Source organism: Mesoplodon bidens (assembly GCF_964165515.1).
Source record: "Mesoplodon bidens genome assembly, chromosome: 15".
NCBI lineage: Eukaryota > Metazoa > Chordata > Mammalia > Artiodactyla > Ziphiidae > Mesoplodon > Mesoplodon bidens.
Genome location: NC_138171.1, coordinates 22,882,755 through 22,904,210, shown reverse-complemented (window position 1 = coordinate 22,904,210; position 21,456 = coordinate 22,882,755). Strand labels below are relative to the sequence as shown.

Genomic DNA, 21,456 nt, shown 5'->3' with positions numbered 1-21,456 from the left:
GGACCGCCAGGGAAGTCCCTCCTGCAACTCTTCATGTAGGTGCCTCAGGCATCCTGTGGATTTCTGGGGTCAAGGAAGAATCCTCCTCTTATCTGTGTCCTAGTCCTCAAATGTCTGAGATCCATCAGGTCATGGGTTTCCAATGTTGTCTAATCAGAATCACTTTAGGTGTGGTTCTCAATTTTGGAAGCTGTTAAAAAAGTTCACCCCGGACCAGTTCAATTAGAATCTCTGGAGGTAGGACCTAGGCATCGGTCATTTTTAAATCTCCCCAAGTAACTCCAATAAGCAGCCAAGGTTGAGGAGCACTGATGATAGAGAAGTGTGTGTGTCCTGTCCCCCTCCCCCTCAGATTCCAATTTAGTTGTTCTAGAGTGGGGCCCAGGAATCTGTATTTTGAAACAATTCCCCAGCTGATTCTGACTATCAGCCAGGTTTAGGATAAGTTACTACCTTCCTGAAGCTAAACTGCCTACCCCCACTTGCCCTGTAACTATTCATTTCTGTGGCTATACATAAGCTTTACAGATGCAGATTTTATTTCCTTCCTCCTCTTTGTAGCAAATCATTCTGGGGACAGCTCTTCACATGCACCAAAAGACAGGGCTTAAAGGAGAGAGTTTTCTGAAAACATGAAGGGAAGCAGCAGAAGAAACCAAATGGGGGTTTTAAAAAAGTGTGCAGCTTGCCAAGGGAGAGAGCAAGAAATCTGGTGAAAGATACAGGAAGGAGTGGGAGTGGGGATGGAGATGAGGTCACAGGGACGAAAATGGGGTTGACAGGTTTCAACAGCAAATTAACGAACACACAGTAGGTCAACAGCCCCAGAAGTTGTAGGTGAAGGGCCTTGCTTTGGGCAAAAGAGATAACAGGCAACAGCATCTTCTGGTATAGCCCCTGCCCCCATCCTGACCTCACCCATCTTTACCTTTACTCTCCAACAATACTTCCCTCAGGAAAGGATGCCATGGACTCATCCACACCAAGCTAGAACAGTATTTTAATAGGGGACCATGACAATAAACCAAAAGAATAGGGCGGAAAAGACAGAATTTCAGGCACATTTACTGAATGGAGAGGGAGAGGAGAGCAGATAAGCCTTTCTTAGCTTTTTGGTAACTCCCACCATCACAGCACTCTTTACTTGCTGAATCCTGGTGGCTGTTAACTATGATGCTTATTGTGTAGCTCTCTGACATGAACATAAAAATGAGGTGTATTACCAACATCCAGGCATCCCTGATGAAAACCTCAACGTCAACAGAAAGGTCACATCACAGGCTTGACAAATTTTAAAGAGAGCACTGCAGCCTGTGTACATCACCAGCCATGGATGTTAAGTTTTCCTTATAGAAACTGAAAGTCAAGACACCTGGATTCTAAGTCAAACCCACTCTCACACTGTCTGCTTAACATCTCTATCTGTAAAACAAGAAAATTCCAAGGATAACTTGATTGAATTTGGCCAGTGGAAACAAAAGTAGGAAGAAAGGGAGGCAAGACATCAAGAAGAAGGTTAAGCAATATATTTTTTAAAGTATTCTCTCCATAGAAAGTCAAGTTAAATATGTTTTGAGTTAGGTACTATTTAGATAATATAGAAAATGAACTAATCACAGAAGAAAAGACTTACATACATTTTAGTGACAACAGCAGTCTTTACCTTATCATTTAGAAGTGGTTTGATCTCTGTGAGTTGAACATCCTGAAGTTCATCCATGAGGACAGATGAGAGTAGAGGATTCTCAAGAAGAAACCAGTGACTCTGAAACGGAAGAGAAGCAAAAGGCTTCAACTAGGAGCTGGAAACATAATAGTCACACTACACCCATTCATTCAAATATTAGAGCTTAGTATGTGTCATGCATGGCTCAGGGTGCTGAAGACACATTAGACTAGATGCTTAGGGCAAACAGACTCTTAAGGTGGCCTCCGTGATCTCTGTACCTCCTAGCATTCACACCCATGCATAATTCCCCACCCCATCAATTGAGTGTGGGTGGGACCCCTGGCTTGCTTTTAGCCATTAGAATATGGCAAAAGTGATGGAATGTACATGAGTATCTGTGTATGATTACATTACAAAAATATTTAACATCTGTCTTGAGGAGAGACACACTTTCCCCTGCTGGTTTTGAAGAAGCAAGTTGACATGTTGTAAGAGGGCCATGTGGTAAGAAAGAGCCTCCAGCCAAAAGAGCAAGAAACTGGGATGCTCAGTCCAACCACCTGCAAGGAACTGACGGCTGCCAACAACCATATGGGCCTGGAAGTGGATCCTTCCCCAGTCGAGCCTCAGATGAGAAGCCAGCCCTGACCAGAACCTTGATTGCAGCCTTGCAGAGGACCCAGTCAACCCAGCTGGAATCCCAACCCCCTGAAACTGAGATGATAAATGTGTGTTGTTTTCTACTTTTTTTTTTTTTGCAGTACGCGGGCCTCTCACTGCTGTGGCCTCTCCCGTTGCGGAGCACAGGCTCCGGAGGCGCAGGCTCAGCGGCCATGGCTCACGGGCCCAGCCGCTTCGCGGCATGTGGGATATTCCCGGACCGCGGCACGAACCCGCTTCCCCTGCATCGGCAGGCGGACTCTCAACCACTGTGCCACCAGGGAAGTCCATGTGTGTTGTTTTAAACCACTAAGGTTGCAGTAATATTTTTATGCAGCAACAGATACTTAATACAATAGTCTTTGCCTTCATGGAGAATCCATTTTAGTTACTTTGTATAAGTAAGAGAACACGCTCACAGTTACACTTCAGAAAGCAACAGTTTGGAGGGTGGATTAAGGGAGAACAAAAATTGAAGGTTAATGCTGTAGCCTAGGATAAACAGATAAACCAAGGCTAAGCTCACTAGCCTTCACCTGGGGAATCAAAGCAGTAGATGGAGAGTATGGCAGCCAGCCTCCACCATGGCCTCCAATGAGCCCAAGGGTCCTTGACTCCTGATATTTGCACTCATGTGTAATCTCCCATCCAAAAAAATCAGGGATGGCCTGTGTAAGTAATAGAATATGGCAGAAGCAACAATATGTGACTTCTGAAGCAACAATATAAAAGGCATTATAATTTCTGTTTTAAGACACTGTAGTCTTGATTCATTAGCTCTGGGGGAAGCCAGTCACCATATAGTGAGGACATTCAAATAGCCCTCTGGGGAAAAGAACCAACTTGTCAGAACCAACCTACCAGCCATGTGAGTGAGCCACCTCGCAAATGGATCCTCCAGCCCCAGTCAAGACCGCAGATGACTGCAGCCCTGGAGACATCTGACTGCAACCGCATGAGAGATCCTGAGCTGCCCTGCCAAGCCTGCTCGCCAATTCCTGACCCAGGACCATGAGACATAACATATAACTTTGTTTTGGAGTGATTTATTACATAGCAATAGGTAACTAGTACAAAGAGGGGGAAGTTAGGGAAAGTTGGAATCGAGAGGCAGAGCCTCCACCCTACTGTAAGGAAGCCATGGGGAGAGGCGGCGAATCCTGGATACTGCATGCAGGTGATTCCCACCCAGACTTCAAAGCTCTAGGCTTGGGCCTCCCTGGTGGCGCAGTGGTTGAGAGTCCGCCTGCCGATGCAGGGGATACGGGTTCGTGCCCCGGTCTGGGAGGATCCCATATGCCGCGGAGCAGCTGGGCCCGTGGGCCATGGCCGCTGAGCCTGCGCGTCCGGAGCCTGTGCTCCGCAACGGGAGAGGCCACGACGGTGAGAGGCCCGCATACCGCAAAAAAAAAACAAAACAAAACAAAAAAAAAAAGCTCTAGGCTTCATCTCCTCTGCCTTGGCCTTGCAGGGAAAATGCTAAATTCATGAGTTGGGAATTCAGACATTCAACAACCATGTATTGAGTACTCACTGTGCACTGCATTATGGACGATACAAAGAAGGTCCCTGCCTTCCAGGAGCTTACTAAAGAGTAGGGACGACAGCTATCTATAAAGCTAACTACAAAATGAGAAATAAAAAGAAGAGCCAGACGGGCTTCCGTGGTGGCGCAGTGGTTGAGAGTCCGCCTGCCGATGCAGGGGATACAGGTTCGTGCCCCGGTCTGGGAGGATCCCACATGCCGCGGAGCGGCTGGGCCCGTGAGCCATGGCCGCTGAGCCTGCGCGTCCGGAGCCTGTGCTCCGCAGCGGGAGAGGCCATAACGGTGAGAGGCCCGCGTACCACAAAAAAAAAAAGCAATTACTTCTGATTGATGGGAATCCTTCACAAGATACTAGTTTATTATATTAATCCACTTTTCTGTTTTTCCCTCCAGAGATAGGACGTATGGCTTTGACTTGGTTAGCTATGGAGAGGGTATGTGCTCCAGGCAAACCCTTAGCTATTAATGACCAATACACCAAAATAAATCCTGCTCTCAACTATGACTACATCAAGGCTGACTAACAAGACCTCTTCTACCATTACTCTGAAGAACCCAGAGGGTGCCAATAGGGACCACTGCTCAAACTATGGACCCCGCATGCCAATAGCAGGACCCCAAACATCTGTACCAGTTAGAGAGCACAAGCCCGATATTTAACCTCCCTATAGGACGTGGTTCTTTTCTCAGATCCCAGGTATTCTATAAACTTGATTGAGCTACTGAATGCCCAGGAACTGAATTTTTATTTTATTTTCATATCAGTCACACTTCAAAACGGGATGAGATGGCTTGAACTTTTTATCACCAATTTCAGCCAGCATCTAAAATTTCTCTTTTATAGTCCCCACTTCAACCCAGTTAACTCCCAAAATATTGGCCTAACTGGGATCTACTCACTGTGTTTATTAATCACACTATAAACTGTGGCTACTTTTCATTTGGATTTCACTACTTATCAGTAATTTAAAATGGCAATTTCAAACTTCTTCTTCCTATTTAAAAGTAATGTGTGCTCACTTTAGAAAATGCGGAAACCATGGAATAATGAAAAGATATTTTACTCACGGCCCTTCCTTCTAAAAACCACTGCTGTTAACATTTTAGTCTATTTTCATTTTCCCCTCCTGTAAAATGGTTATTTCCTGAAACTGTTTTTCTAACCCACCTCTTTATTCCTTACTTTAATTCACTCATTTGAAAGCAGGGCGCTGCAAGATGTTAATTATTCAAATGTGACTCCACGTGGGGAGGCCTGTCAAGGAGCCTCAGGGACAGAGGGAAGCCTGCGGTGCCCCCAAAGTGACGCATTCACCTAGTGTTCCCATGCATTTTTTAAAGATGAAGAAATATGCAGTTTTTGCCAGGACAAACACTTAAACAAGGGCACAAATTAAATGAGAAGGTCGTCCCTATCAGCCAGGCCCAATGCAGTCAAGGCAGGACACTGTGACTAAGGAACTGGCAACAAGACAGTAGATGTTCACCTTCCACATTACAGGGGACCCAACATGTTCTTCCAGACACTCAGAAGAGACTCAATTTCTGCTCAGTTCTCACTGCCCTGAACCCTTGCCAATGAGCAGTTTTATAACACCTATAAGAAAACTAAGATCACATGGTGGAAAACTCCATCTCCAAATCCCTCAGCTACACAGACTGGCTCCCTCCTGGGGATCTAAGGCCTGCAGTGCCCTCATCTGCACAAATGATATGGCTGCCAGATCCCATCCTGGAACTAAGAGCTATTAATATTTTTAAGAGGCTAGTACGGATTTTATAAACTGTAGTAGATAAGAACTCTTTTCCAGTTTTATGAGATAGAGGGGAGAGTGACAAGTAAAAAACAGCCATCCTCAAACTGAGGAAGCAAACCTTGTACCAAAAGGCTAGAAAGGGAAAGAGGAAAAGTATACTCTGTGCCAGAAATTATAATCCAAAGACCTTATGTTTAATCCTCCTCCTCCCAGAAGTTATGTTCAATACTCCTCCCAAGTAGATATCTTCATTTCTTACTTTATAAGCAAAAAAACTTAGGCTTAGAGAAGTTAAGTGACTTTTCCAATATCCACATCTAGGTAAGTAACAAGGCAAGGATTTAAAAACCTTTGCTTTTCCCACTATACCATAATGTCTATGCCAGACCCCCATCTACTGGTTGTAGGACCCTGGGCAGGTTTCCTCCACTCTCCCCACAGAGGCACCTCCTTGAAATAAAGGTGACAGAAACTCAGAGCAATCCTACACCACCAATGACTCGGATGCCTCAGAATGAAGGTTTGAGTCATCACACCAGGACAAGAACTCTCATTATCTCAGTAGTCAGCTGAGGACAAGGAGAACAAGAAATGAGTAGGGAAAAGTGAAGCAAAATCCCAGTTATTACTTGGTACCTAGTTTCTGAAAAGAGGGCTATTTCTTGCTTGTTTTCAGTATGATGAGCCTCAAACTTTAATGGACAATCAATCACCTGGGGATCTTGTTTAGGATCTCAGGTATAATCAGTTTTGAGCACTGACAGTCCAATATATGACCTCATCAGCTGAGGAGAGGGGGGATCATCTGAGGTGAAGGTGAAGAAATGAAGGGCTTGATTATTAGCAACAATCCTTAATAGAGATGATGAGGGTGGGGTAGAGATAGACTCTATTAATCTAATTTCATCCTGCCTTCTTCCAAAAATGATTTAAATAAATTAGATGGGATTTTTAAAAGATTCAACAGGCCAGACCAGCTAGAGGGGGAATACATTGGAGAAAGAGAGAAGACTGCTGCAGAAATCTAGCTGAAAGATGACAAGAGTCTGACCATGCTACTGGAATCACAGAGATAAAGAAAAAGGGAGATAGCCTCATTCACCAGAGGGCAGAGAGCAGAAGCAAGAAGAACTACAATTCTGCACCCCGTGGAAGGAAAACCACATTCACAGAAAGATAGACAAAATGAAAAGGCAGAGGACTTTGTACCAGATGAAGGAATAAGATAAAACCCCAGAAAAACAACTAAATGAAGTGGAGACAGGCAACCTTCCAGAAAAAGAATTCAGAATAATGATAGTGAAGATGATCCAGGACCTCGGAAAAAGAATGGAGGCAAAGATCGAAAAGATGCAAGAAATGTTTAACAAAGACCTAGAAGAATTAAAGAACAAAGACCTAGAAGAATCAAAGAACAAACAAACAGATGAACAATACAATAACTGAAATGAAGAATACACTAGAAGGAATCAATAGCAGCATAACTGAGGCAAAAGAACGGATAAGCGACCTGGAAGGCAGAATGGTGGAATTCACTGCTGCGGAACAGAAAAAAGAAAAAAGAATGAAAAGAAATGAAGACAGCCTAAGAGACCTCTGGGACAACATTAAATGCAACAACATTTGCATTATAGGGGCCCCAGAAGCAGAAGAGAGACAGAAAGAACCCAACAAAATATTTGAAGAGATTATAGTCGAAAACTTCCCTAACGTGGGAAAGGAAACAGCCACCCAAGTCCAGGAAGCACAGAGAGTCCCATACAGGATAAATCCAAGGAGGAACATGCCGAGACACATAGCAATCAAACTGGCAAAAATTAAAGACAAAGAAAAATTATTGAAAGCAGCAAGGGAAAAATGACAAATAACATACAAGGGAACTCCCATAAGGTTAACAGCTGATTTCTCAGCAGAAACTCTACAAGCCAGAAGGGAGTGGCATGATATACTTCAAGTGACGAAAGGGAAGAACCTACAACCAAGATTACTCTACCTGGCAAGGATCTCATTCAGATTTGATGGAGAAATCAAAAGCTTTACAGACTAGCAAAAGCTAAGAGAATTCAGCACCACCAAGCCAGCTCTACAACAAATGCTAAAGGAACTTCCCTAAGTGGGAAACACAAGACAGGAAAAGGACCTACAAAAACAAACCCAAAACAATTAAGAAAATGGTCATAGGAACATACATAAAGATAATTACCTTAAACGTGAATGGATTAAATGCTCCAACCAAAAGACACAGGCTTGCTGAATGGATACAAACACAAGTCCCCATATATATGCTGTCTACAACAGACCCACTTCAGACCTAGGGACACATACAGACTGAAAGTGAGGGGACGGAAAAAGATATTCCATGCAAATGGAAATCAAAAGAAAGCTGGAGTAGCAATACTCATATGAGATAAAATGACTTTAAAATAAAGAATGTTAGAAGAGACAAGGAAGGACACTACATAATGATCAAGGCATCAATCCAAGAAGAAGATATAACAATTATAAATATATATGCACTCAACATAGGAGAACCTCAATACATAAGACAAGTGCTAACAGCTATAAAAGAGGAAATCAACAGTAACACAGTAATAGTGGGGGACTTCAACACTTCACTTACACCAATGGACAGGTCATCCAAACAGAAAATTAATAAGGAAACACAAGCTTTAAATGATACAATAGATCAGATAGATTTAATTGATATTTATAGGACATTCTACCCAAAAACAGCAGATTACACTTTCTTCTCAAGTGCACAGGGAACATTCTCCAGGATAGATCACATCTTGGGTCACAAATCAATCCTCAGTAAATTTAAGAAAATTGAAATCATATCAAGCATCTTTTCTGACCACAACACTATGAGATTAGAAATCAATTACATGGAAAAAATGTAAAAAACACAAACACATGGAGGCTGAACCATACATTACTAAATAACCAAGAGATCATTGAAGAAATCAAAGAAGAAATCAAAAAATACCTAGAGACAAATGACAATGAAAACACAATGATCCAAAACCTATGGGATGCAGCAAAAGCAGTTCTAAGAGGGAAGTTTATAGCTATACAAGCCTACCTCAAGAAACAAAAAAAAATCTCAAATAAACAATCTAATGTTACACCTACAGGAACTAGAGAAAGAAGAACAAACAAAACCCAAAGTTAGCAGAAGGAAAGAAATCATAAAGATCAGAGCAGAAATAAATTAAACAGAAACAAAGAAAATAATAGCAAAGAACAATAAAACTAAAAGCTGGTTCTTTGAGAAGATAAACAAAATTGATAAACCACTAGCCAGACTCATCCAGAAAAAGATGGAGAGGACTCAAATCAATAAAATTAGAAATGAAAAAGGAGAAGTCACGACACTGCAGAAATACAAAGCATCCTAAGAGACTACTACAAACAACTCTATGCCAATAAAATGGACAACCTGGAAGAAATGGACAAATTCTTAGAAAGGTATAACCTTCCAAGACTGAACCAGGAAGAAATAGAAAATATGAACAGACCAATCACAAGTAATGAAATTGAAACTGTGATTAAAAATCTTCCAACAAGGCTTCCCTGGTGGCGCAGTGGTTGAGAGTCCGCCTGCTGATGCAGGGGACACGGGTTTGTGACCCGGTCCGGGAAGATCCCACATGCCAGGGAGTGGCTGGGCCCGTGAGCCATGGCCACTGAGCCTGCGCATCCAGAGCCTGTGCTCCGCAACGGGAGAGGCCACAGAAGTGAGAGGCCTGCGTACCGCAAAAAGAAAAATAAAAAAACAAAAAAAACCTTCCAACAAACAAAAGTCCAGGACCAGATGGTTTCACAGGTGAATTCTATCCAACACTTAGAGAAGAGCTTAACACCCATCCTTCTCAAACTCTTCCAAAAACTTGCAGAGGAAGGAAAACTCCTAAGCTCATTCTATGAGGCCACCATCCCCCTGATACCAAAACCAGACAAAGATACTACAGAAAAAGAAAATTACAGACCAATATCACTGATGAATACAGATGCAAAAATCCTCAACAAAATAGTAGCAAACAGAATCCAACAACACATTAAAAGGATCATACATCATGGTCAAGTGCGAATTATCCCAGGGAGGCAAGGATTCTTCAATATATGTAAATCAATCAATGTGATAAACCATATTAACAAATTGAAGAATAAAAACCATATGATCGTCTCAATAGATGCAGAAAAAGCTTTTGACAAAATTCAACCCCCATTTATGATAAAAACTCTCCAGAAAGTGGGCATAGAGGGAACCTACCTCAACATAATAAAGGCCATATATGACAAACCCACAGCAAACATCATTCTCAATGCTGAAAAACTGAAAGCATTTCCTCTAAGATCAGGAACGAGACAAGGATGTCCACTCTCACCACTAGTATTCAACATAGTTTTGGAAGTCCTAGCCACAGCAATCAGAGAAGAAAAAGAAATAAAAGGAATACAAATTGGAAAAGAAGAAGTAAAACTGTCACTGTTTGCAGATGACATGATACTATACATAGAGAGTCCTAAAGATGCCACCAGAAAACTACTAGAGCTCATCAATGATTTTGGTAAAGTTGCGGGATACAAAATTAATGCACAGAAATCTCTTGCATTCCTTTACACTAATGATGCAAAATCTAAAAGAGAAATTAAGGAAACGCTCCCATTTACCACTGCAACAAAAAGAATAAAATACCTAGGAATAAACCTACCTAGGGATGCAAAAGACCTGTAGGCAGAAAACTGTAAGACATTGAAGAAAGAAATTAAAGGTGATATCAACAGATGGAGAGATATACCATGTTCTTGGATTGGAAGAATTAACATTGTGAAAATGACTATACTATCCAAAGCAATCTACAGATTCAGTGCAATCCCTATCAAATTACCACTTGCATTTTTTATGGAACTAGAACAAAAACTCTTAAAATTTGTATGGAGACACAAAAGACCCCAAATAGCCAAAGCAGTCTGGATGGAAAAAAACGGAGCTGGAGGAATCAGACTCCCTGACTTCAGACTATACTACAAAGCTACAGTACCAAGACAATATGGTACTGGCACAAAAACAGAAACATAGATCAATGTAACAAGATAGAAAGCCCAGAGATAAACCCACGCACCTATGGTCAACTAATCTATGACAAAGGAGGCAAGGATATACAATGGAGAAAAGACAGTCTCTTCAATAAGTGGTGCTGGGAAAACTGGACAGCTACATGTAAAAGAATGAGATTAGAACACTCCCTAACATCATACACAAAAATAAACTCAAAATGGATTAGAGACCTAAATGTAAGACTGGACACTATAAAACTCTTAGAGGAAAACACAGGAAGAACACTCTTTGACATAAATCACAGCAAGATATTTTTTGATCCACCTCCTAGAGTAATGGAAATAAAAACAAAAATAAACAAATGGGCCCTAATGAAACTTCAAAGTTTTTGCACAACAAAGGAAACCATAAAGAAGACAAAAAGACAACCCTCAGAATGGGACAAAATATTTGCAAACAAATCAATGGACAAAGGATGAATCTCCAAAATATATAAACAGCTCATGCAGCTCAATATTAAAAAAACAAACAACCCAATCCAAAAATGGGCAGAAGACCTAAACAGACATTTCTCCAAAGAAGACATACAGATGGCCAAGAAGCACATGAAAAGCTGCTCAACATAACTAATTATTAGCGAAATGAAAATCAAAACTACAATGAGGTACCACCTCACAGCAGTCAGAATGGCCATCATCAAAAAATCTACAAACAGTAAATGCTGGAGACGGTGTGAAGAAAAGGAATCCTCTTGCACTGTTGGTGGGAATGTAAATTGATACAGCCACTATGGAGAGCAGTATGGAGGTTCCTTAAGAAACTAAAAACAGAATTATCATATGGCCCAGCAATCCCACTCCTGGGCATATACCCAGCGAAAACCATAATTCAAAACAACACATGCACCCCGATATTCACTGCAGCAGTATTTACAATAGCCAGGTCATGGAAGCAACCTAAATGCCCATCGACAGGCGAATGGATAAAGAAGATGTGATACATATATACAATGGAATATTACTCAGCCATAAAAAGGAACGAAACTGGGTCATTTGTAGAGACGTGGATGGATCTAGAGACTGTCACACGGAGTGAACTAAGTCAGAAAGAGAAAAACAAATATCGCATATTAACGCATATATGTGGAACCTAGAAAAATGGTACAGATGAACCGGTTTGCAGGGCAGAAATAGAGACACAGATATAGAGAACAAACATATGGACACCAAGGGGGGAAAGCGGTAGGGTTGGTGGATGTGGTGTGATGAACTGGGAGATTGGGAGATTCTTATTCTAATAAGAACTTGCTGTATAAAAAAATAAAGAAAAATCAAAAATTCAAAAAAAAAAGAAAGAAAAAGGGAGATCTGGGGTATATGGTTGGTAAAAAATAGCCTGAGATCAGAGAAGAGTCAGATTTTGCCAAGGTTTCTAGGGACAAAAGAATGATGGCACTGTTAACGGAAATGAGGGAACTGAGATACAATACCAGAGAAATTGGTGAAAAAAACAATTTTGATCCAGAGCTGAAATTTGGGCTTCCAAGAGATACACAGGTAGGAGTGAGAATTAGTGAGGAAAATCTGTAGGCGCTCACCAAACCAGAGACAAGGAGGAGCTGCAGGCCCTGGGTTCTTCTGAAAGACAGCTCAGTGACGGAAGAGAAACGAAGAAAAAGAAAACTCAGAGGGACGGGACTTCCCTGGTGGCCTAGTGGATAAGACTCCACACTCCCAATGCAGGGGTCCTGGGTTCGATCCCTGGTCAGGGAACTAGATCTCACGTGCATGCCGCAACTAAGAGTTTGCATGCCACAACTAAGGAGCCCGTGTGCTGCAACTAAGGCCTGGCACAACCGAAAGAAAAAGCTCATAGATGCAAGAGGAAAAGCAGAAACACAACGTCAGAGAAGCCAAGGAAGAAGACCGAGTTACATGGAAGGGGAGGGAAACTGTCAAGTGCTGAAGCAGAAAAGAGGAGGAGGACTAAGAAAGGGCCATTAGCAGGAATTCCCTGGCAGGCCAGTAATTAGGACTCTACACTCTCACTGCTGGGGGCCTGGGTTCAATACCTGGTTCAGGAACTAAGATCCCACAAGCTGTGCGGCATGGCGAAAAATGAAAAAAAAGGGGGGGGGCATAATCCTTTTTAAAAAATTAATTAATTAATTAATTTAATTATTATTATTTTAATCTTTGGCTGGGTGGGGTTTTCATTGCTGCACACAGGCTTTCTCTAGTTGTGGCGAGCGGGGGCTACTCTTCTTCACAATACGTGGGCTTCTCATCATGGTAGCTTCTCTTGCTGCGGAACACAGGCTCTATGCACGCGGGCTTCAGTAGTTGTGGCACCCGGGTCAGCAGTTGTGGCTCATGGGCTCTAGAGCGCAGGCTCAGTAGTTGTGGCGCATGGGCTTAGTTGCTCCGCAGCATGTGGGATCTTCCTGGACCAGGGATCGAACCCGCGTCCCCTGCATTGGCAGGAGGATTCTTAACCACTGCGCCACCAGGGAAGTCCAGGCCATTGTCTTTTGACAGGGAAAGTCAATGGCATTAAAATCTAGAAAAAATAAGATTCAGTACTCCATGCTAAAAAGCCCATGACTATGACTTATTGAACATCTAGAAAATGACATTTCTGAATTTAAGTGCAAGCAAAAATGACCAAGAGAGGCACCAGTGTTCTTTGATACTCAGAGTCAGCACTGAGAGGGCCTTTAAAGATCATCAAGATCACTGACTTTTAATTATTGCACCAAAACCCTGATTCTTCTAGTCATGGAAAGAGTGCATCAGATGTGGACTCTGGACCTAGGTGGGCCCCCACCTAGCTGAGTGGCACTGGGTAAAGCATTTCTCCTTTCTGGACCTCAGTTTCCCCATCTGTCAAGAGAAAAGGCTGGGCAGGACGACACTTTAGGCCCCTGAGAGGACTGACATTCTGTGACCCAGAAGCTCCCTGTAAATGTAGTACTTTACATATTCCCCAGGGTAAGCACTCCCCTATCCTCTGCTTCATAGGGCTCTTACTATAATCCTATGAGGTCACCCAGTTATCAGTCTAATGAGGTTCAACGATTAGCTGAAGGTCACTCAGCACATCAGTGAGAGGGTGCACTTGGCCTGATTCCAGGGACATGAGGGTCTCAGGCTTTTATCTTACTCTACACTGTTTATTTAGTCAGAAAAAGCTCACTGAGATTTCCAGTGCTTAAAAGCATTGTTTTGCTACTTTAAAAAGACAATAAGGGACTATACATAGCATTGGCTTTCTAAACTATACACTGTCTTTTTTTTTTTTTGCGGTACGCGGGCCTCTCACTGTTGTGGCCTCTCCCGCTGCGGAGCACAGGCTCCGGATGCGCAGGCTCAGCGGCCATGGCTCACGGGCCCAGCCGCTCCGCAGCATGTGGGATCTTCCCGGACCGGGGCACGAACCCGTGTCCCCTGCATCAGCAGGCAGACTCTCAACCACTGCACCACCTGGGAAGCCCTACACTGTCTTATTTTGTAGCTTTTCCCTATGACCCAGGTAATTTGTTTGGCCTTCATCATGCTTTGCCAGAATGTACTGACACCCGGCCACTAGTTTGTATTCTAAGGGCAGAATCAGTCACTTTTGGTTTTGGCAAGATTGCAGGCAGATAACCAAACCAAAATGAAGGCAGCCAACGAGGGAGGCAAACTAAGGAGACTGAGCTGGAAGGGGTCAGCTGGAGCTGGTGCTGAAGCAGTTATGACTGGAAAGCTGCAGGAAGTGGCCAGAGGACTGGCTGGGAAAGTAGACAGTGGTGTTCCTACAGCAAGCTGACTCATGTCCTCTCTTTTTACCTATAAATCCCTGGCTAAATGATTATTACAGCACTTTACAATTTAGGTTAAAGACCTACCATCTTACTGGAGTATCTATCAATGGCACTGTGAGGTAAAACACTGCAGCACTGCATCATTTCTATTTCAGAGATGAGGAAACTGAGGCTTAAAGAGGTGAAATGGACTGACCAAAAAACACAACTAATAAATGCAACAGCTCGAACCCAAACCCAATTTTCTTCTCATCTCAAATGCTTATTCCTCTATGCCCTGTACCACACTTCCTCCCAGGTTATCACAGATGGAAAGACCTGGAGGTAAAAAGGAGAGAAATTCAGCTGACTGCCTTACTGCACCCATCCCACACTAAGGACCTCTTTACCTCTGGTCCTCAGTTACACTGTGCAGTTAGGATCTGGCCACAGGCTCTAGGATTAAACCTTAATATGAAGTTAATAATAAGAAAGCCCAGATTTGGAAGTGGAGTCTGCCTTCACCCGTTAATTCAATTGAGTGGGGGAGATTAAGTCTATAAACAAATCACTACAGTTCGAGGCGGGATAAACATGAGTCTATGAATTGGACAAACTCTAAGGCATTTTCTCAACTTCAGCACCACTGATATTTAAGGCCAGATAATTCTTTGTGGTGAGGCTGTCCTGGGTAGAATGTTTAGAAGCACCCCTGGCCTCCATCCACTGAACGCTAGCAGCACCCTCCTCCAGCAGTTGTGACAACCAAAAATATCTCCAGGTATTGCCAGATGTCCTCTGGGGGGCAAAATCACCCCCAGCTGAGAACCACTGCTCTAAGGGTTACAGGGGTTTAGAGCAAAGGTCACTTAATGCAGGTTGTGGTGCTGAGAAAAAGTTTCATGGAGGAGGTAATATTTGAACTGGACCTTGAAGAATAGATACCATTCCTATAGGTCAGAATGAGAGAATAAAAGAAGGAATGCCAGAAAGGGAGGAGAACGGAAAAGCAAGATGATGAGAAAACACTGCTGGACAGCGTTCCAGTTTGGCAGGAGCAGAAGCTTGCTGTTGGTAATAGGTGATAAAGCTAAAAATGTCCACTGGAGTCAAGTCACAGACAGCCATCCATCAACTAACAGTTACAAGATACACACCATAAGGAAACAGCCAACAGTACAAGATACTACACAGATGTTTAACAGTATCCAAGTCAAACCAGTGGTATTTCCATGTGTCCCACCTACCCAGGAGGATCAAATGTTGCCCGAGTATCATGTCTTACACTGATTGCATCTAGTGTTCATTACGTTTAGCCAGAGTTAAACGAAGCTCGGAACCAGTGCAGAAGTGGGAGAAACAACTAAGAACTGGGATGGTCAGGAGTTTCCCAAAGGAGTTAAGAGTGGTGGGCCTTGAATGGATATGTTCTGGAGAGCTGGAAGGGAGGAGAGGACATTCCAGGTGAGGACATTTGAGCTGGGAAAGAAATAAATGTACACAACATATCCAAGAGACACCGGGAAGAACAACGTAGTTGGGAAAGAAGACAAGGCTGGTCAGAACACACAGCACATGAATCAGACATCACTGGACAATCACTGAGGGTTCCTGAGGAACAAAATGACACAGTTGTTTAAAACGTGGCATCTTGTCCAGCAGTTCTCTTAGCTATACACATTAGAAAGACCTGGGGAGCTTTGAAGAACATCAATACCCAGGCCTCAACCCTAAGGATCCAATTTAATCGGGCTAAGACAGGGCCCAGGTATTGTTTTTAAAGCTCCACAGGTGATTCTTACTTGCAGCTAGAACTGAGAACCACTGGTCTACAGTCATGCTGTCAATTTCAGATGAGAAAAGAGGCCTAGAAATTTAAGTGGTCTGCCTAAATTCACGTAGTCGGCTGGGTGTAGGGTTGGGACTGGCATCTGGACTCCTATTCCAGGCTCTGAAAGATACCATAGAGTCCTGGGCTAAATTCCATACTGCAGTCTTTAAGAGGCACAATCTGATGACTTGCCTCTTAAGTTTTGCCAGGGTTAAAGCCTGAATTAATCATATCATAAAACTATTGACTTAAGCATCCTCTCAAGTGTCTAGGGTAATGGATGTTGATTTCGCTGCTGTCTCCTGAGGGCCCTTAGGAAAGGAAAGGGTCTCAGGAGACTCCCCAGAAAGCCAGATAAACAAGCCAAACCCCCAGCTCGTGGAAGAAACAATGACTTTTTAAAATACAGCTCACTGACCTTTTGCACCGCATAAAGGAAAGTCTGGGTTACTCTCCACCGGGAAAATACTTTCAGAGATGCTATGCCATAAGCAGAGGTGGGGGACGGGGAGAGTGATCAAAGGCAGCTGCTGAAGCATGCCCACAGACCCTCATTTTAACAGTAAATCTCTCTACAGTCCTCAGCTCTGGATAAGGGCTGTCCACGCACCTTGTGTTTTTCTAAAAGGAAAAGAGCAGCACCCCTCACAACAGATCCGCCTTCCTGTTGTGTCACTCCTGGATTCTGGCAGCAGGTGGTAAACGGGAGGTCTGCAGAGACTGCCAAGCTGGGAATCTGAGTCTGCTTGTATAGCCATTCTATTCATCCCAGGGTACTGGTACAGATAGCTATTAGAACAAAGCAACACACATCTAGGGGAGTTCTTGTTAATCCCAGACACCCATCAACCAGCTGAAGCTTTAACAAGGGGGTCATACTAAAGTCATTCTAGAAGCAGAAGCACTACCCTCTGTCTCCAACTCTTGACACCAGGAAAGCTACTGCTGGCAAGGCTCTGGTACGTGCTCTTGGGATGGGTTCCAAGTTCCCAGCAGCTATAAGATAGAATCTCTGAAAACAATCTGTTCTTTAAGACAGCGTGAGTGGAGGTAAAGGACAAATAAGAGCCCTAAGAGGCAATACTTAATACTCATACTAACTTGATGCTCATAATATATTGATCACTGACTCTATGCCAGATACCAGAATAAGCAGTTTCATCCATTATTTCATTTTATTTTCCTACACACTTATAAGATAGTACTGTAATCTCCCCATTTTACAGATGAAGAAACTGAGGCTTGGAGAGGTTCTGTAATATGCCAAAGGTCACACAGCTAGCAAGTGGCAGAATAAGGATTTGAACCTGAGCAGCCTGTAGCTAGAGCTTGGGCAGGCCTCTATAAATGACTTTTCCACTTGATGCCAACTGACCATTAATTCTTCCACTTATTTTTTTCAGTTTTGGCTACTGGAGTCTACCAGGATCTTAATGATCAAAGAATTCTGAAAACTGAGAAGCACCAAACAAAGTTTAGGTATTATTATTATCATCATTATTACTTCAATGAATAGGAGAGACCTGCACCAATCTGGAAGTATTTGAAAAGCAATTACCCTGTGGACTGTCTAATCACCCAAAGTTACACTTTAGTCAACATCCTGGTTAAAAACCTGGGTCCCAGAAAGCCTGGTCCCCAGAGCTTTCTCAACTACAGGGATAAAGAGATAATAGCCTGATTCCTCTCTTCTCCTTTCTCTGCCAATTATTAGGTTTCAAATTAAATGGTTTTAGAGCTAAGAAATCTCACAGTTTCAAAAAGCATTCATTTTTATCCTTAAGTTGAAAGTTCAGGCTTAAAAGTATAGAAGGTAAAACTGTCATTTTTAATAAACAACTGTGTCTCTTTTGAAAGTAAATGGTATTTCTGGAAAGATTATCATATGACAACTACCAATTAAATGAAAAGCTGACATGACTTCTCCTCTTATCATTAGAAAAGGGAAGCAAGTTTTTATGAGCTAAATTTTCCTTATCCTGATATATGAGTTTTGGGCCATCACACTCACAAACATAACTGGCTCCAAACCTGAAATAGCATTACCTTTAAAAAGATACTGCAAAATTTATAACAACCAAAAAAACCTTAAAATAATTAGTAATAAAGTCAAGTATGAAGAGTGGCTGTATCAGAAATTTATATTTGGTCAATTGAAAACTCAAACTGTAGACTGTGGGCATTTTTAGGTGGTAAAGGGATTACAATCAAATGATATAGCTAAACCCCTCTACTAGGGAAATTAATTTTAATTTTCTATATTAAATCTCTGAAGAATATAAAAAGTAGCACCTCCAAACAAAAAGTGGGGGAGGGCTTCCCTGGTGGCGCAGTGGTTGAGAGTCCGCCTGCCGACACAGGGGACACGGGTTCGTGCCCCGGTCCGGGAAGATCCCACGTGCCACGGAGCGGCTAGGCCTGTGAGCCATGGTCGCTGATCCTGAGCGTCCGGAGCCTGTGCTCCGCAACGGGAGAGGCCACAACAGTGAGAGGCCCGCGTACAGCAAAAAAAGTGGGGGAGAAGGGACTTCCCTGGTGGTCCAGTGGTTAAAACTCTGTGCTCCCAATGCAGGGGGCCTGGATTCGATCCCTGGTCAGGGAACTAGATCCCGCATGCATGGGGCAACTAAGAGCCCGCATGCCTCAACTAAAAAGATCCCGCATGCCACAACTAAGACCCAGTGCAGCTAAATAGATAGACAGATAAATATTTATAAATACATTAGAATTAGCACTGTGATTAAAGAAAAAAAGTTTCATTTACCAAAGAAAGCCCTGGTAAATACTCATACTAAATCTAGTTAAGTTTTTGCATGCTATTTTCAAGCAGTCTCTTAAAAAAAGAAAAAAGTGGGACTGGGGGGATGGTTTAAAAAGGTCTTTCAGAATAGATGACTGGACATCCAGTTCTGCAGTAAATCCAAATGTTATCAGTCTTTGGACTTGAAAGTACTTGATACACCCCTTCTTTTCATCATCTCTATTCAGGCTTGTCAATTTTTCTTCCAGAATCTCCCATTTGCCCTTTCCTTTTCTTTCTGACTGTCCTTACTTCTTGCCTGGATTTGCTCATTTATTCATCATTTACCAAGTGCTTATTATCTGCCACGCACAGAGCTAGACCCTTGTCCTTGAGCTTAGGAAGCTCACGTGATACTCAGTAGAGCTGCAATCTACCCTTCTCGATCACCAGACTGCAAGCTTTACCAAAGGCTTTGTATTTCCAGAACCAGTAGCAACTGGCATACAGCAGACACTCTAAAAATGTTTGTTGTATGACACTAGATTACTTTAGCAAGCTCTTTTTTTAATCCATAAATATTTTAGTGCATATCTTCAAAAAGGACTCTTACTTTTCTTCCCTTTTTAAAATACAAAAGCTATATGTGCACAATGCAAAAATAGTACTGAAAGGTACTGAGTGAAAAGTGAATTATCCAACCTCCTAAATCCCACTCCCAGAAATGACTACTATTACAATCTGGAATGTATCTTTCCAGAACTTTCCTATGCTGGTATATAACACACACACACACACACTCTTACACTTTTTTGGAACAAGTTCTTTGACAGTTTCTGACTCTAGCTTCTCAACTTTTTTTTTAATAAATATATTTATTTATTTATTTATTTATTTATGGCTCTGTTGGGTCTTTGCTGCTGTGCACGGGCTTTCTCTAGTTGTGGCGAGCGGGGGCTACTCTTCGTTGCGGTGTGTGGGCTTCTCATTGTCGTGGCTTCTCTTGTTGCAGAGCACAGGCTCTAGGTGCGCGGGCTTCAGTAGTTGTGGCACGTGGGCTCAGTAGTTGTGGCTCACGGGCTCTAAAGCGCAGGCTCAGTAGCTGTGGCACACAGGCTTAGTTGCTCCGCGGCATGTGGGATCTTCCCAAACCAGGGCTCGACCCCATGTCCCCTATATTGGCAGGCGGATTCTTAACCACTGCGCCACCAGGGAACTCCCGCTTCTGAACTTTCTAATCCAGCTCAAGTTCTCAAAGTGCTGTCCCTGGATCAGAAGCATCAGCATCATCTGGGAACTTGTTAGCATTACAAATTCTCAGGCTCCACTCCAGACCTATTGAATCAGAATCTCTGGAGGTGGGGACCCCACAATCTGTGTTTTAATTAACTCTCCAGGTAATTCAGATGCACACTAATGGTTGAGAACCACTCCTCTAACAGTCAAGCCACCTTGGTCAAGCCGGTTTTTTTTTTTTGGCTGCGTTGGGTCCTCGTTGCTGCACGTGGGCTTTCTCTAGTTGCGGCAAGTGGGGGCTACTCTTCATTGTGGTGCGTGGGCTTCTCATTGCAGTGGCTCCTCTTGTTGCAGAGCATGGGCTCTAGGCACATGGGCTTCAGTAGTTGTGGCTCACGGGCTCAGTAGTTGTGGCTCACAGGCTCTAGAGCACAAGCTCAGCAGCTGTGGCACATGGTCTTAGTTGCTCTGCGGCATGCGGGATCTTCCCGGACCAGGGCTCGAACCCGTGTCCCCTGCATTGGCAGGCGGATTCTTAACCACTGTGCCACCAGGGAAGCCCCAAGCCGGTTTTTTATTTTTATTGTCCCTTAAACATTATATTGTCAGGCATTGTAACCTTGTTTTGGTTTTACCACCCTACTTCAAAATGCATTTCTTGTTCTTTTGATTAATTCTGATCATACCAATCTGTCAAAGCCCAGAAAGTCCTCGATCCTCCCCAAAGTGCTCTCAGTACCACAGCTCTTACTGATCCCTCATGCTCGTCCCCCTCCTATGACATACCTAGTTCCTCTACCATACAATTCCACAATTAGGTACGCGCTGTCTCCAATGATAGAGAACAGTTCTTTACTCTTCCCTTGAAGACATGAATCATATTTTTGTCACCTCTTCCTCACCCCTGTTCTAAGCACAAATTTTAATAAAGTTGCTGGTCTTTAAGGATAAATTCACCAAGAGAAATACTGATAAACTTTTAATGGATAAAAAGTCTACATTCAAGTTGTAGCACCAGTTCTGCGACCTTGGACAAGCTCACTTCTCAGGATGAAGTCTGTAAAAGCAAGACAGATGGACTCAATGACCTAACACTTCCTTTCAGCCTTGAGCAATGTATGACTTTATGAAACGTCTCACGTTGGAATATCTTATTCCATTATACTTGAGT

The 21,456-nt window shown here is 42.9% G+C and overlaps 1 protein-coding gene across 5 annotated transcripts in view; it reads right to left on the bottom strand.

The window, feature by feature from the left end:
* Positions 1–21,456, bottom strand: part of NDRG3 (NDRG family member 3) — an 87,069-nt gene that overhangs the window by 63,079 nt on the left and 2,534 nt on the right. For all 5 annotated transcript variants that reach the window (XM_081256953.1, XM_081256955.1, XM_081256956.1 and 2 more), the window contains exon 2: positions 1,664–1,765. In XM_081256953.1, coding sequence (XP_081113079.1) covers positions 1,664–1,720 — 57 coding nt within the window. In that variant the 5' untranslated portion in view covers positions 1,721–1,765. The remainder of the gene's footprint in view (positions 1–1,663; positions 1,766–21,456) is intronic.